Genomic DNA, 17,238 nt, shown 5'->3' with positions numbered 1-17,238 from the left:
AATTCTTCATATGTTCTCCTTTCTCACTGGAAGTTAAAACCCATGCAATTGGAATACCATTTCCATGATAATCAAAAGCAAGCATGGTGTATAATGGGAACTGTAAATTATTAAGTATTGATCACTTAAAACTGAATGAAAATATTACCTTGTAGCGATTAGTTCCAAAAGTTGCGTCAAGACTCAATAAATTATTATTTGAAAAGTCCACCATCTTTTGTAGTTGCCAAGTTGTCTGGATCCCAATAGTAAAACAATCTTTACCTCGATCACCTTCCTGATAGAAAAATACTTTCTCGGGATTTGTGTTCTTCCAAATACGTACACTCTGTGCGTCATTCTCATGTAATCGATAAGTTGAAAGCGAATACTTCCTATGCAAATTATTGATATCTTGCATAGTTAGAAAATCATCTCGATGAGGAGGTTCACCAGCTGATTTGTTCCTTTCCACAATCTGTATATGCTCATTATAAATCTGATTTGATGTGAAATCCTGTTGAATCATATGAATCACCCAATGTCGAATATCTGCTGAAAGCTTCTGAGGAAATAATGACTTTCCCCCAGTCGGATCAAGTTGACCATGACAAGGAATCCCATTCTTATCACAATGTTCTCTATGATAATATGTAATCTGCACATAATCAGGCCATTTGTAAAACTGTTTAACCAAAAAATTGCAAAGGCAGCCTCGCTTATTAGAACTTCGACCTGGTCTACTTCCAAATCCTGACTTTGGTGTAGATTCAGCAACCATAATAGAGGATGTTTCACGAGCATCTTGTTTTCCATATTCACACCAATACCTGTATCATGAAGTTAGTAATTATATTTTGTTAAAAAGATATACCTGATTAATGATAAAAAGCTTGTGTTTTTGGGTCGTTTCAAATCTCCAGGATCACGATTTTTATTAGAAAATCGCCAAAAATCCACTCCGTCACCCCTTCTCCTCTCACCATCTAGAAACTTGTTCACATCCTTATGTAATATATACACAATAGGAGCTATAGTTTCATTTGATTTAGACAAATTCCAATCTAAATCATCTGCACAAAAATAATCCTTTTCATGGAATTCTTGCACCTCATCAAGCCATGGGGGATCCTAAATGATTTTCTTGAATCAATATGAAATTGAATTGATTGCTTACCTCTGGAAATTGATGTGCTGCTGCCATGCCTGATCATAAAAGAAACAGAAACGTTTTTAGGTCAATTATGGGGCAACCATCCGGCGTGAATGGGTGGACCAGGGCGCGCTGATTGAAATTTGGCTAAGTGTTGGGGCTGTGGCCACGTGGAAGTAATTTTAGGGCGCACGCTGGGCGCGGGCGGACGTGCGGGGGCGGGTGGGAGTGCGGGCGGGAGCCGTGAGGGCGAGCGGGCGGGCGGGAGCCGCGGGCGGGCGATAGCCGCGGGCGGGAGTGTGCAGCGGCGACGGACGGGAGAGGGAGTGCGCTGGAGATAAAACAAAAAGGAGGGCTGATGCCACGTCATCGCCAGGTAAGCGGAGAGAGAGTGAATCAGGATGGTGTTTAACGGGAGGCCCATTTGTGCCATCCTCGATACTAAATGCATTTCCAAGCTAGAGTAGTGGCTAAACCTTAACTCTTTCGAATCTATGGAGAATATCTCTACTCCTAGTTTTGAACTTTGAACTCCAAAATGTTTTATAATTCTTGTGTTGCTTTGAGAATCTGTTACCATACTTCTTGTATATAAAGAGAGGTTTAAACCTTAATTAGTATATCCTGAACACTTGTAATAATAAACATTATTTTAAATAATATTTTTCTAATAAAATTAAATTATTATTTCTATATCATTGTTTGGATTCTTATAGGGCTTATGAGCAAAGAATGCAGCAAGCGAGTGCTCCCATCCATCCAAGATGTGCTCTCGCAGCTGCTATCGCCATCTGCGGCCCTCTACGCATCCCTCCTCCGCCGCTGCGGCATCTCCCGCTCGCTTGCCGACGGCCGCCGCGTCCACGATCACATCCTCGCCACAGGCCACTTCCTCCGGAGCGTCCACCTCGGTAATCTCCTCATCCAGATGTACAGGAAATGTGGTGGCACCAGCAGCCTCGCGGACGCGCGCGCAGTCTTCGATCAGATGCCCAAGAAAGATGTGGTGTCTTGGAGCTGCATCATCGCGGCCTACGGGCAGGCGGGGCATTGCCGCGAGGCGATCAATCTCTTCCAGCGCATGGATGTGGAACCCAACGAAATGGTGATCGTGAGCACACTGGCTGCGTGCTCCGGCGCCAAGGATCTCGCGCTGGGCATGGCCATCCACGCGAGAATTCTCTCCCCGGATCTCCGCAAGAGCGTGTTCGTCGGCACAGCGCTCCTCAACATGTATGCCAAGTGTGGAGCGATCGAGCAGGCCAGAGCGGTGTTCGATCAGATACCGCACAAGGATGTAGTGTCGTGGACTGCGATGATCACCGCATTTGCCCAGATGGGGGATTGCCGCCAGGCGCTCGAGACGCTCGAGGGGATGATCCAAGCTCGCGTCCAGCCCAATCCGGTGACCTTCGTCGCGGCGATCACTGCGTGCTCCAGCAGGGAATTTCTTGATCGGGGCAGGAAGATCCACGCCGCCGTGATCGACCTGGGCCTCCACGGCGACATCACGATCCAGAATGCGCTCGTTTCGATGTATGCGAAGGGTAGCAGCGCGGAAGAAGCACTTTCGGTGTTCCAGAGGATGGAAGATCGCAACAGGGTCTCGTGGAACAGCATGATCGCAGCCTTTGCTGCGAGCGCACAATCTTGCGCGGCGATGGGCCTCTTCCACGGCATGAACTTGGAAGGGATCAAGCCCGACGACGTGAGCTTTCTGGGAGTTCTAAGTGCCTGCTCGAGCACTAGGTGCTTGCGATCGTGCAAGCGGATCCACTCGCAGCTGGAGCTCGCCGCGGTGCACTCTCCTCCGGATTTGAGCGTGGAGAACTCGCTTGTCACTGCCTACGCCAAGTGTGGAGATCTAGAGGCCGCCGAGAGGATTTTTCAAAGAATCCCAGGCAAGAATGTCGTGTCCTGGACGGCCATGCTCACTGCTTACACCTTTCACGGCAATGGATCCAAAGCTCTCGAGCTCTACGACAAGATGGTCGGGCAGTCGATCCAGCCGGACAGCGTAGTGCTGCTCAACGTAATCTACGCCGGATCACTGGTCGGGGACGTCGGCCTCGCGAGAAAGCTCCACGCTCGCGTTGCTTCCTCCAGCTTCATGCTCAAGATCCAGATCCAGAATGCGCTCATCAACATGTACACGCGGTGCGGCAGCCTGGAGGAGGCAAGGCGGGTGTTTGATGGGATCGAGAGGAAGAACTTGGTGTCATGGAACGCGATGATGGGATCTTATGTGCAGCACGGATACGACGAGGAAGCGATCGCATTGTTCTCGGAGATGAAGGCTGGGAACTCGAGGGCCATGGAGTCGGGCTTGAGGAGCTCGGTCTCTGCGAGCTCGGACTCTAGTTTGTACACAAAGAGTGTGAAGAGCTCGGACTCCACTAACACCTCGGCCTCCACCATCTCGGACTCCATTCTAAAGCCTGATTGCATCATGGCCGTCATTCTCCTGTGTGCCCACGCCGGCCTGGGCAAGCTCGCCGAGGGGCGGCGCATCCACGCCGATTTATGCGCCGCGAATCCGGAGATTCTCGCGGGATCCACGACCAACGTCACCCTGGGCAACGCGCTGGTTAGCATGTACGCGCGCTGCGGCAGCATGGGAGACGCCACCGCCGCCTTCCACCGCATGAGAGCCCGCGACACGGTGACGTGGAGCTCCCTGGTGGCGGGATACGCCCACCACGGCCACGCCGAATATGCCATCCTCCTCTACCGCGACATGCACCTCGAGGGCGTCCAGCCCGACAGCGTCACCTACGTCAGCATCCTCAACTCGTGCAGCCATGCCGGCCTGCTCGCCCAGGCGCGGCATTTCTTCGTGTCCATGGTCGAGGACCACTGCCTGGCGGCGTGGCCCGACCACTGGAAGTGCATGGTGGACGTGCTGGGGCGGGCGGGGTTTGTCGGGCGGGCAGAGGACGTGGTGAGGAATATGCCGTTCCAGCCGGATGTGGTGGCGTGGAACACGCTGCTGGGGTGCTGCAAGGTGCATGGGGACGCGCGGCGGGGGGCCGTGGCGGCACGGAACGCGGTTGGGATTAGCCCGGGTTTTGCGGGGTCAACGGTGCTGCTGTCCAATATGTATGCGGAGATTGGGCGGCACGAGTGCATGTCGAGCTTAGATTTAAAGGTCGGGGTTTAGGTTTAGGGTTTATCTATTTCCAGAATCTGGTCAACGTTCAAAATTGTCAACATTATTTGGTCAGCGTTCTTATTGACTAGAGCACAAAAGTTCAACCTGGACAATAATATCAATAAATTTTCTAATTTGCAGCCTCTATTAAATTCTTGTTCGGATTTTTCTTTTGTCGCAGCTTTTGTTTGCCACATACCATGAATGCCAGCAGAAAGAAATCCTTCCAGTGGACACAACCAGTGAGTCCATATTCTGGAAAAGGCTTGGAAGAGACCACACAAAATAGTATTCAAAGTTAATCACATGGATTGTAGTGAAAAAAAACGTGAAAACTTATCTTGAAACAAGCGCCTCCTTTTTTTCTAAATCGTCATTGCAAGCATTTACAAAGCTTTGGAAGGTTGGAGAAATCCCGGGACTCTTTTCCTCGAGCTGGATCACCGTGTCCAATCCTTCCACCCATCGATTTCTTCTGTAAGCCTTGGCGATCTCTTCCGCCACCACCGGCGATGCCAGACTCATCTCCCTGGCTAGCATCTCCCCCACACAGCGCTGGAGCTCGTCGAGACGATCCAGCCGCGAGCATCCAACGAGCAACGCGTTGTAGCTCTCCTCGCTAAGTTCCTCCTCCAGATCCTCCATCATTTCCCCGTGTGTCTTGTCGAAATCCTCCGGCATTCCCATCTTCGAGTAGCCGCAGAGGAGAGTGTTGTAAGTCATGGCGTCGGGACGAAAGCTCGAGCACTCGCTGTCGCCCAGGAGATTTGCGAGGCCTGGCGAGTCGCCCAGCCTCGCAAACATGGCGATGAGGATGTAGAACGTGACTGCGTTTGGCGAGCACCCCTTGCGGAAGGCTTTCATCTGTTCGAGGATGGAGAGCGCGGTTTGAGCGTCACCTTTCTTGGCGTAGGCGAGGATGAGAGCGTTGCAGCACCTCGTCGATTGCTTGAGCCCCTTGCCTTTGAGATCGTCGAACCAGATGCGTGCTAGCCTCAGGCTCCCAACGACTCCGGCGTAAGAGATCATCGTCGCGTAGAGCTGCTCAAGCTGCGGTCTCTTGGCCGATAGTAGGACCATTGGATTGTTCGTGAGCCATGTAAAAACCTGGCACGACCGTGATATAAGAACGCGATGGATGGAGAGGACGAAACAATAAAGAATGTCACCGACAAGATCAGACTCGATCAGGCATGAAAGATACGAGCACGGAAACAACGAGAAAACCAAAAGAAATCCCGACCAACAACACCAAAGTTTGATGGCAAGAAAAGCAAGAAACTCATAAGCAAAGCTGGAAGAACAGCCACGAAGAACATAGCAAATCAAAAGAAACTAGAAAATAAGAGAAAAAATCTAAGATTCTTGCGTACCTCTAAACTGTAGTGGTGATAATCCCCTCCCATGAGATCGCCCAGCATAGGAATCCAGAAGCTCTCGAAATCTCTCACGTAGCTCTTCTTGTCCAAGATCGCCTCGCGCGCCCCCATGGACGAAGCATTCTCGAGCCGCATTCTCATGAGCCTGCCGTAATATCCTGGATTCGGCCGCTTCGCTCGCACGGCGGCGAGCGTGGATCCAGCGCCCGCTGTCATGGATTGCCCCTCGGGGCGGAGGCCAAGAACGAGCTCCAAGTATGGCGTCTCGCTCCACGATTCCACCGTGTAGCCATAGCCGCTCGCAGTCGCAGTGGCAATGCAGCTAAATCCAGACCTGGCAATCGATCCCCGGAAGAACAGCCTCGAATCGAGACGAGCGTGAGAGAATCCCGCCGCCGCGCGCGCTCGCAGCGCCATTAGGGTTTATAGCTTTGCCACGTGGCGGACAGGGAAGCAAAAGTACGTTGTCCACGTCATACGACGCTGTCACGCGAGGTTTTGCCGACAGGCAAAATATTTCTAGCGAGCCCACTCCATCGATCGATCGGTCGCGTAGCTCTCCGCGCCCGGGGCATGGACAAGCGCCTGGAGAGAAGATCGCCGCTGGTGCTCGAGAGGAACGACGATGCCGCCAGGACGAGCACGGCGAAGGACACTGCTACTGCCATGGATCCCCATGGAGAGAATTTCATAGGCCGCCAATGCGGCATTCTTGACGGTGTGCTCAGCCGGGGCGATCGCGATGGCGATGGCGAAGGCGGCGATCGCGGGGCAGGTGGCGCTAATCCCGATGATAATCCTCCTCCTCCTCTTGGTAATCGCGGAGCTCGAGCACCGAAATCACCATCGCCAGCTCCAGCGCCATCGCCATCGCCTCCACCGCCACCAATTAAAAAAAAAGCACTTTCTAAGGCTTTGGTGGTGGGTTTGGGATTGTAAATCTAGAGAGGAAGAAACTATGAGCTTTGCCGGTTTTAGGGTTTAGCTTGGCATAAGATTTATACTAAAAAAATTTCAACATCATTTAGTTGTCAGCTTCAGTAAAATGATTACTGTCAAAATATAAATAGTCCTTTGAATTATTGCATATAAACTATTGGTATTTGTTCTTGTGATTTAGCTTCCAATCATGTTTATTAACATCAGCACAAAAGTCTGCCTCTTCCAGCTATTAAGCTCTTTAAGAACTATGCCCATTCTCTTGGCACTGGAACGCTCCATCGGTGGAACAAGGGGTTTCCATCATCGCGTACCCAGCGCCCGGAGTAATTATCTAATTATTTGAAATAAATATAAATATGTTTTTTTTACATACTTACATAATTAGCATTAAAGTAAACCATTAAACTTATTTCCTGGCAGTGACGAGCAAGAAAATTTCCCTCCTCAAATCGTAATCAAAGTCTCAGGCTCTACGCAGTTCTGGGGAGCTGGGAGGAGGGACTTACGTTGACAGGAACTTCCTAGATTTTCTCAAGAGAAAATTGGGTGCTTGGAGAGCTTTGACGATCCAACTTCACAAGGTGGTGGCTGGGGTCACTTGGGAAGAGCAGCTTCAATGGAATTGGTTTCAAGGTGTTTGAGCTTCCCCGGAGGCTGTCGAAGCGTGTAAGAAGTCTGATGAGCAGCTGGGAGATGCACAGGATCATGACGAGGAGATCAGAGCTGAGGGCTATGTGTTGACACCGAAGTGAACAAGGTTATAGCTCTCATCGACAAGCAGGTGGACGCAAGCATGAAACACATATTTGTGGTTGGTGGATTTGCAGAGAGCCCATACTTAATGAAGAAGATTATAGAGAGGTATATGATAACGAAGGAGGTGATCTCTCCTCCAACTCCGAGTGCTGCCATTTGCAAAGGCGCAGTGGCACTCGGGTTTGGAAGCGCTTCTGGTGTCTCAAGAATCTCCAAGAAATGGTACGGCGTTAGTTGTTCCAGGTGATCCCATAGACCAGAAGTTCGTGAACGAGGACGGAGTTGAGAAATGCAGAAAAACCTTCCGTATACGTGAGGAAAGGGGGATCGATTCAAGAGAGTCATGCGGTCTCCAACATTTATGGACTGCTGCACTCCGATCAGAGAGAAACGATGGTAGAGCTCTTCAGTTCGAGTGGCGAATCCGCACCAAAGCACACAACCGATCCCGAGTGCGAGCGTTTACATGAGTTACCGTTTGACATTAGCGAAGATCTTGACATGGAAGAAGCGTATCCGTCAGTCAATCCATTTTGGACGGTCAACTGTCGAAGTTTATGCACAGAGAGTCAACCTCGGGAACCAGCCCGAGAAGCTCTTTTGCGTTGACCAGCTGACCAGGAAGAGGAAATCAACCTTCGATTAAGGCGTATTCATTTCTTATTAATTTGTCAAGTCGCAAATAATCTCAAAATCTTTTTTTTTTTTTTTTTTTCCTGTGAGGAAACTTTTATTCCTGCATCTCAAATGTAATGTACACCCTGGAAAAGCTTTGCGCTAGAACCTCGCCTCGAGCGAAAAGGTGGCCATGCTGAAACAATCGTGCGAAGGGATGGCCGGCCTCGTTTCCCACAACTTACTCGCCGTGTCATACGCAAGAACCTCCCCATTCCCGTGAGGGATGACAAAGATGTGCTGCTCGTTCCCGGCCAGAGCATACGACGTGAGCTCGCAAGCCTTCTCGCAGATCTTGCTCCAAGTCATGGAGCCCGTGTCCAGCTCCCAAATGCTCACAACATCCGCCTGATCGTCCGCGTCCCTCCGCCACCTCGGGTGGAGCCATGCGTTCCGCCGCTTCCTCACTCCCGCCACCAACATCGGCGCCAGCTTGGGCCCCTTGACGATCTGCGGCTCGATCAGCAGATAGTTCCTCGAGTGGCGAGTGAGCGGCGTGTCGATCTTCCCCCACGAATCCTTGTCCACGCTGTACGTGAGCAGCGCGCTGCGATCCCAGTTGACGCAGTAGGCCACGCCGGCGATGCACGTCGCGGCCTGGGAGAAGTCGTCGTGCTGGACCGTCTCCAGCATCATCGATCGCGGCATCGTCCGGAGGAGCCACTCGGCTCGATCGGCGTCGAAGAGATAGAACTGGGAGCTCTGGTAGCGGAGGAAGAGGAGCTTGAAGCTCCTCCCGGGGCCGGAGGAGAGAGCCCACGGTCGCCACCTCGGCCACTCCTGGCGATCGTCTTCTTCTTCCAGCTTGAGCTGGAGCTTGGGGAGATCCAGGCGGAGCTTGGCGACGGGGTTGTAGACAAATACCTCTCTCACCGAGTTGTCGTTGATCAAGCTCCGCCGCGACACGCAAACCATGGCGCCGTCCGCCACGACGTCCGCTTGGTACTCCTCCTCGTGCCGCCGCGGTATCCGGCAGTGGTGGCGGTACGCCGCCGGGGAGGAGACGGGCAGCCAGCGGCGGCCATTGACGAAGGCGTACATCTGGTCGGTGTAGACGACGATCCAGCGCTGGTGGGGCGCGGGCGGGGCGACGGCGGCGGTGGCGGTGGCGTGGTTGTGCATGAATTGGGCGGAGCGGAGGAAGAGCGACCATTCCCGGCACACGGCGCGGAGGCGGCACACGTCCGCGACGCACAGCCGCAGGCACACGCGCTCCAGGAGATCCGATGGCAATTCGCTCCACCCCTGCGCCGCCGCCGATCCCTGCTTCCGCTCCCTCGCCGCCATCGCTGCGCTCTCTATTCTTCCCTCGAAACCCTCGAATGTGGGGAATATTCGTGAGGGTTGTGCTGTTGGGCGTTGGATTCGAGCCTAAGCCTTGCCAGAGCATATGCTGGCATCTTCGTCACATTTGAAATTTTAACCGGGAGAACAGCATATTCGACGCACTTCTTTGATAGGATGCCTCGTAAAGGACTGTCATGTTGAGATCGTATGTCAATCTGGGCTTATCGATCAAGAATGCTGGATTGAGTATGAAACCACATCGGTGATTGCTGCTATGCCCAAAACGAGTATTTTTTATGAAAATGCAAATTGTTTTTAGCGAGCTGACCATGCCAGATCTTGTTTCGTGGAACACCATTCTCTCCACTTATACACCAAGTGAGCAAGAAAAGTTTTTTTTACCATATTTCACTCAGGACACTGGTTCACTTTCTTGTCGGCAAATACCTGAACTGGTAATATTCATGAAGTAATGTTTGTGTTTTAGGTAATGCCCACACTTCTCTTTTGTCATCTCGTGCACAAACTGGGAAATTGAGTAAAGAGAAGAGAGTGATTCAATGCGTTGCTTTCACAACAATGCATCCAGCAAATGGGCATCTTGAGGAGCTCTTTCCAGAGCATGATCCCATGTCATGGAATGCTATGATATGCACAGAACGGAAGAACTGGCTTCTTGGCTGTGGCTCACAAGGATGTAGGAGAGCATCCATAAAACTAGCCACCACATGTGCCACCCCCCCACTTCTAACCGGCCTGTGGTCAAACCACATATACGGATAAAATCTTGAACAAAAATCATTGAGAACCAATGTAAGACAAAATCAAGGACGAGAGAAATCATCATGTGAGATGCAGCACGAGGATGTGAGCCACGACAAAACAACATTTTGGTGAAAAAGGTATTTTTCTACCAGCTCTTTGAAGAGCAGCAGAGGTGGCAGCTCCTATCCTTTCATGTTGAAGGGGTTTTTATATTTTAATTGAATCCCTAACATTTCTCTTTTCCTGGTCAACTGCAAGAGGTCCTTGTAAACATGGAAGAGCTTCTTGGGCTGGTGGTTTCTCCCAAAGTTAACTCTTTACGCATAGATTGTTGACTGTCTAAAATGGAGTGACATGCAAACTTGACACTCAATTGACAAAGAGTTAGAATGAGGAATAGGATTTTTTTAGAAGGACACTAGCTATATATTAGCTATATCCAAGAATTTCTCTTGAAATTTGCTATTGAATATGGCCCTTGATCTCCATGATTCAAAGTGCATATCACATTTTAGATTTTAGTTTCAACACTCTTGCTAAAGTTAAAGGTGTGACTGCTGCTACTACCTTCTCCTCAATTAAGGCTTGGCAACGACTTCAATAGAATTCTTGTGTTCCATAAATAAAACTTTAGCCAAAGGTTTGGTAAAGATGTCAACAAGTTGTTGTCAAGAAAAAAACATGCTGAACCATTAGCAAACCTATATATATTAAATCCCTAACATAATGTTGCACTTCACTATTGCACAAATCAATACCTCCCTGGTTGTTAACATGGAGGGTAATTGGTGTGAGGGATTGTCTAAGAGCTCCAAGAAATTCTTGAAACCAAAGAATTTCCTAACTGAGGTAGCAAGATATTTTATTTCTGTAGAGGAAAGAGTAATGTGAATTTGCTTTTTACTAGCCCAAATAACAAAGCTTGTTCCAAGCTGGAAACAAAACTTTATTGTGGATTTATAGCTATCTTTATCATTTGACAAGCTACTGTCACTATAAGCAACAAGAGAAAGCCATCACATGAGCTATACAACACTCTAAAAGCAAGAGTTTTCTTCACATAACACATCATAGATTTAATCACAAATTTGGCCATGTCCCAATGTTTATTGCTAGGATTAACAGAAAACTGGCTAAGAGTGATGATAACATAAGCTAAATTTGAACAGCTACACACCATAGCATATATTAAACTCTTAAGAAAATTTTAAAATGGTACCTTTGCCATAGTTTGATGCTCTTTCTTGCTAGAAGGACACTCAACTTTTGTCAAGAATTTAATGTTATTAATATATCCATAACTCTCAAGTACCTTTGTTAAATATTGTTGTTGAGAAATGTGAAGGAATCTCAAGACCAAGAAAATATCAAACTTCTCCAAAGTCTTCCATAGCAAAAGCTTTTCCAAGCTTAACCTTGAAAATTTGTAAATATTTATAGTTGTTGCTAATCAAGAGTGAGTCATCAATATAAAGAGCAACAATAAGTAAAAACTTCCTTTTTTGTTTGATATAGACATTGGATATAGGAGTGATAAGAGAAAATCCTTCAATTTTAAATAAAACATGCTTCTCGCAGGCAACAATGCTTCTGGAAAGCTTGTCGAAAGTTTGGCACTTTTTCGGTGAGCAAATGAATGCTAGCTTTGAGCTTAACCATTTTCATATATTTGTTGTAGGAACGCAGATCAGAGGACTATTCTCCACGGTTTGAAAAAGCTTGTGAAGATCTTTGACGAAACGGTATACTCGTCCGAAGCAACAGAGAGCAACGCTATACTCGACCTGACCGACGAAGAATATGTCAACAAGGAGGTGGTCATCCAAGAGGCGATGACTGATGAATGTGTGAAGACGGCCACTGAAGAGACGGCGAGTGATCAATATGCAAAACCCGAGGTGGCCTCCGACCGAAAAAAGAGACCTGTGTCGCAAGATGTTCCATCATGCAAGAAGCAACGCTTGGAGGGCAAGGTCGAGGAATTCTATGATCGAGCTGCGTTTCCAGCGATGCTGGACGAATGGCACAAGCGTGTTCTATCGCTAGACATCTGGAGCATGCACGGAGATCACTCGGAGGAGCTCCTGGAAGTTCCATTGACGTTTCAAAGCTACAAGCATTATCTAGAGATCTTCCGGCCGCTTTGCTTCGAAGAGTTCAAGGCACACCTTGAAAGGTCTCTCGAGACAATGGATTTGTCGCGCTCCGACGTTGTCACAGCGTTTTCCTTGCGGCAGGAAGGCTACTTTCACCTTGTGGAGTTTGACGGCCACACCGTTAAACTCGCAGAGAACGATTTGATACTTCTACGTGATCCAGCTCGGACTTCTCACATGATCGGCAAGATGAGTAAACGCTCCAGAGCTTGATGCATTCTAAAAGAATCTCTTTGCATTGCAGGTTGAGAAAAGAAACAACCTTCTCGTCAAGGTTTATCTTCCTCACAGCTGCGAAAGGCTTTCCAAGTTGCGAGAGATGCTAGTGACGGAAAGTACGTGGCATCTGAACAAGCTTACGTCCGTGACGACGTTCATCCGCGAGCAGCAGGCTATGGCGGCGATGCACTTGTTTCCATTACTGGAAACAATACTCTCGGCTTCTCCTCCACGAGAAATATCAAGAACTCAAAGCCTTCCACCACAACTGCGGTCAAAGCTTAGACGCGAGTACAACGAGAGTCAGCTGAGCTCTATCGCTGCTGTCGCCGACCAGATGATTTCTCTCATACAAGGGCCACCAGGTAAACGGCTTTCGCGTTCTCTTGATATAAACCATTCAATTGTTTTTTCTTTGCTTGTAATAGGAACTGGAAAGACAAGAACAATCCTCGGCATTGTGAGCGCATTGCTGGCCCATGCAAACGAGGAGGCTGGCAAAGCCGAGGAACACGAGATGCTAGACGTGCTAACAGATAACCACCAAACTGAGTTCCGAGATAAGCTGAAAGCTACAAGGATCTCAGTCCAACGCAGCAGTGGACGAACTGGTGACAAGAATCTCAAAGCATGGCGTCTACAACTACGATGGAGGGACTTACTGGCCCTCTATTGTCCGCGTCGGGGACACGAAGAGGGTGCATTCCCAGGCAATGGCTGTGCACATCGACCGGCTGGTGGCGAAGAGAATGGCTGAGAATGCAGGGGTACACAATGCACACTCTCCACAGGAACTAAGGTCCAAGCTCGATGAAGTCCTGGGTAATATGCAAGCGTTAGCTGCTCCAGCCGAGGTGGAAAGTCAGGATGGGATTCCGAAACTTGACAAGCTAGCAGGTCTTCAAGAGCAGCAGAGACTGCTTTTATCAGAGCTGATCAAGGTGGAAAATCGCGAGCATGGCTTTCTTATGGGATCAAACCGAAAGAAGAAACAAGCCATGAAGCTTGAAGTTTTAAGAGAAGCAGATGTGGTACTGACGACGCTAAGCGGCTGCGGAGGTCACATTTACTCGACTTTGATGGAATTCATTGCAACGAGAGACGCGCAGGCCGCGGAGATGCTGTTCGACGCTGTGATCATCGATGAAGCTGCACAGGTATGGATGAAAAATCAGAGTGTGAATGACGCCTTTCGAACGAACTTTTAGGCCGTGGAACCATCAACTCTGATACCGCTTCAGCTGTTGAAAGCGACTCGTGGGAAGTGCATCCTGGTAAAGTGCTACGGGAGTATTTTGCGATATATTTACTAGAAGTTTTCCAGATTCGGGATCCTAAACAGCTACCAGCGACTGTTCTCTCGGTTCCAGCATCAAGGCTCCTGTTTGACTGCAGTATGTTCGAGAGTTTCCCGGTCAGCATGTTAACAACGCAGGTCGGTTGATTTTGATTTTGGAAGTCTTTTTGCATTTTATCAAGTTTTCTCGTTCTGGTTCCACAGTATCGCATGCACCCTGAGATTCGAAGCTTTCCATCGACACACTACTACGATGGCCAGCTCAAAGATGGAAGCACTGTTCTACATGGCAACCGAAGCGCTCCCTTCCACCGCGAAAGGTTCGTATGCTTGAGCTTTTGAATTCATGAAAGAAGACTGTTTCAATTGGAATTGCACAGGCGTTTCGAGCCATACAGGTTTTTTTGACATTCGAGACGGGCAGGAAAGGCCAGGCTCGATGCAGTCGCTTACCAATCCCGACGAGGCAGAGTTTATCTTTCAACTCCTTCGTGTTCTCAAAGAGAGGTACTCCACATTCCTTCACGAAGTTGCTAGAAAGATATCAACCGGTTTTTCCAGGTATCTGGAGGAAGTACGCCCCGGGAGGATTGGAGTGATCACTCCATACCAGGAGCAGAGAAAAGTTCTCCAAGAAAACATGAGGAGTTTACACTCGGGGATCGACGTAAACACGGTGGATTCGTTCCAGGGGCGAGAGGCAGACATCATCGTCCTCTCGACAGTGCGTGCTTCGTTTGGAGACTCTCAAGCTGGTGTGGGATTCCTCGCGGACGTAAGGCGCATGAACGTAGCACTGACGAGGGCCAAGTTTTCGCTCTGGGTCGTGGGAAATGCGAGGACGCTCGAAAGAAATCCCGACTGGAAAGCTCTTCCCAAGACTGTAGCCCTACCACAGCGCAATCAACGGCTTACACAGCTTCAGCTGACAACTAAATCGATCCAACGGTTTTATTCTGCAGAACGTATTAACGATAAAGATTGCTCCAGCTTGGCTTATCCAACGGCTGCTAGTGAAGCCCGCGGGAAGCGTTTTTTCGCGTGACGGCGCTATTCGTTCACCACGGCTTTGCCGAAGGTAGGGCTTGATGCGGCTTCTTCGTCAAGGTGAGCTTTCACTATCTACATTCTCCGATCGATCGACCCATGACAGGATTGGCGGGAGCGTCGGCTAGGATTTCTTGTGGAGTAGGGAGTTCTACTCGGAACAACTGGCAGCGTTTTCAGGTGCGTCGATCGCCAAGAATTTCCAATTCTCTGAAGTGTCTTTTTTATTCTTTCCAGGGCTATTGAGACAAAGAGGCCGCAATTCAGTTTCCGCAACAGTGAGATCTAACCGGTTTTGCGACAGTTTAGCGTTTTCGTTCGAGCAAACAGTGGGAGCAATCTATGGCGACTTGAGTTTCAAGACGGAGCAGTACAAGGAGCTACGCGCATTTTACAACGCTTTGAAGCTATGCATGGGAGCGGCTGTCAAGGAGTAAGATAACAAAGATGCAAGCTTTGTAGATCTTTGCTCACTTTTCTTGGCAGGGAGTTTCTATCGATTCAACTGTTGCAGGAGTGGCACAAGACGCTTATCCCTGGCGGAGGGAAGTGGAGAACAAAAGATGTGTTCGTGAGCTTCGAAGATGGTCCTGAGAAGCGAATGCCATGCCTTCGGCTGGAGGAGAGGTTGGACGTGATACTTTCAGAGCTGAAGCAACGCATCGAGGCTTCCCGTGGAGTTGACGAAGCAATAATCTCGGCAGCAGGCACGTTTGTACACGGTATGGAGAAGATCCATCCTTTCCTGGATGGGAATGGTCGCTTGAGTCGGCTATGCTTATACTTCCTCTTGTGACGGGTTTCTCTGCTGCCAAGCTTCTTTTGGAGCTCGGAAAATGGAGAAGGTATCGATCGTTACACAGTTTTTTTTGCTGCTTCCATGGACCGGATCCCTCGCTCTTGATTGATACGCTGCGGATAGGAATTCTTCTTGGAAGAAGAGCACTATTCCATCGTCTCCGCTCCTTTTCAAGCAACATAGGTTTGCTTTGTACATTTCAGGCAAGCATCACTACACACGAGAGCTGACTTCTGAGCTCTTCCCGTGCAAGCATGTACGTAGGGAAGAGGACATGGACTGGAAGATGTGCAGCTCAAGCCACAACCATCTTTGGTAATGCAATGCAAAATGCTTTCAGTCCTCTGCCAGCTCCAGTAAGAGGATATAAATCGGGGAGTGAGGAGGCACAGATTGATTACAGTGTGCAGTTTTGGTGTGCTCTCTGGCTTAGTTTTCTATTGATGTGTTTCCTGATTTGTGTAGCTTATAGTTCCAAGGCCACATTCGTGCTCTAAATAATGAGGAGCTGCAAGAGTGTTGAACGACAGGGTCGAGCAGCTAGATAGTCATAGATGCGGTGAAGCTGATTCTTGGTTTACTTGCTCAAGGAGTATAACAAAGACTGCATTGGGCAAGGAAAGATCTGCAGGCTGCAGCCTGCATGAAGTGTTCAACATGCCAACTTGGAGGTGATAGCCTCTGATTCGTTCGATCAAGCAAGCTACAATACCTTTTCGGAGAGCTATAATTAGGCTGGTCTGAACCCTAAAGCCTAGGGTAACATGGCCCCGGTTGAGATTGACAGGGATCTTGCGGGCGAGTCTCTAGTGCTGGTGCCGGGCTCAGGTAAATTGCACGCGTGGGTGCCTCACAAACAAGAGTTGAGGCCCGTCAGGATCGAGGAGGGTTTCGAAATCATGGCCACAGACTCCAACCTCATGTATGTGGAGAATTTCGATTTGAAGCAGGGGTTTGTTGGGAGCCCCTTGACTGGGATTTGGGCTCCCATCCCTTGGCATCCTGGCTACAACTGGTACAAGAACGGGACGGTTCGGTTCTGGTTGTCTTTCTATCTGATTGCGGACGCTCCAGAGACTGGGGAGTTTACACTCCTGGTTGACAAGTTTATGTACACGTCAAAGAGCAAGGTCTGGGTTCAGAGCTGCAACGTGGAGAGAGAGATGGATTCATTCGACCGTGTGGAGCGTATAGAACAAGGGGGTTGGGAAGCCGCGTACCACGTAGACAACCGCGTCACAACTCCGCTGGGCGATATATACGACTATGCAGAAGATAATCTGTATCAGCACCCCAGTTTCACAAGGCCTGAGGGAATCACGCATGAGAATTTCCCATGGGGTTTTCCCAATGGCATTTGCCGGTGCTTCAAAGGCTTCCACAATGAGCTCATGCTCTTGGTTGTGTACTCTGGGGACTATGTGGCACCTCTTGTGAATGATGAGGTTGAGATTTACTGGTGGGACAATCAGCTGATGAAATGGCTTCCTTTCTGCCCAAAGTATTGCAAATCCGACTGTAGCAACCTGGATAATTATGTTGGATCCATTTATCCTGCTCATGCCAAAGGGTCCAGGTACATGGCTATTCTTATGGACCAAGTAATCCTTGCATTTGACCAGGTTAGCCTCCA

At 49.2% G+C, this 17,238-nt stretch overlaps 4 protein-coding genes across 4 annotated transcripts; 2 read left to right on the top strand and 2 right to left on the bottom strand.

The window, feature by feature from the left end:
* The first annotated feature begins 1,853 nt into the window (after positions 1-1,853).
* LOC9652329 (pentatricopeptide repeat-containing protein At2g13600) lies at positions 1,854-4,435 on the top strand. Its single transcript, XM_024671221.1, has one exon. The coding sequence runs from the start codon at positions 1,854-1,856 to the stop codon at positions 4,290-4,292; it is 2,439 nt and encodes an 812-aa protein (XP_024526989.1). The 3' UTR covers positions 4,293-4,435.
* A 111-nt stretch (positions 4,436-4,546) lies between these two features.
* On the bottom strand, positions 4,547-6,079 carry LOC9652328 (pentatricopeptide repeat-containing protein PPR5, chloroplastic). Its single transcript, XM_002966160.2, has 2 exons — positions 5,657-6,079; positions 4,547-5,390 (listed from the first exon to the last, which is right to left on the bottom strand). The coding sequence occupies exons 1-2, from the start codon at positions 6,077-6,079 to the stop codon at positions 4,620-4,622; spliced, it is 1,194 nt and encodes a 397-aa protein (XP_002966206.1). The 3' UTR covers positions 4,547-4,619.
* Positions 6,080-8,137: 2,058 nt separating this feature from the next.
* LOC9652774 (F-box only protein 6) lies at positions 8,138-9,322 on the bottom strand. The gene has a single exon (XM_024671220.1). It carries the CDS (start codon positions 9,320-9,322, stop codon positions 8,138-8,140), a length of 1,185 nt encoding a protein of 394 aa, XP_024526988.1.
* Positions 9,323-12,083: 2,761 nt separating this feature from the next.
* On the top strand, positions 12,084-14,804 carry LOC9652773 (helicase sen1). The gene is made up of 8 exons (XM_024671219.1): positions 12,084-12,827; positions 12,891-13,214; positions 13,297-13,619; positions 13,671-13,736; positions 13,787-13,897; positions 13,964-14,079; positions 14,150-14,266; positions 14,348-14,804. The coding sequence occupies exons 1-8, from the start codon at positions 12,563-12,565 to the stop codon at positions 14,802-14,804; spliced, it is 1,779 nt and encodes a 592-aa protein (XP_024526987.1). The 5' UTR covers positions 12,084-12,562.
* The last annotated feature ends 2,434 nt before the right edge of the window (positions 14,805-17,238 follow it).

This window comes from Selaginella moellendorffii, unplaced genomic scaffold (assembly GCF_000143415.4).
Source record: "Selaginella moellendorffii unplaced genomic scaffold, v1.0 SELMOscaffold_7, whole genome shotgun sequence".
Taxonomy (NCBI): domain Eukaryota; kingdom Viridiplantae; phylum Streptophyta; class Lycopodiopsida; order Selaginellales; family Selaginellaceae; genus Selaginella; species Selaginella moellendorffii.
This window is presented reverse-complemented; position numbering and strand designations above follow the sequence as displayed.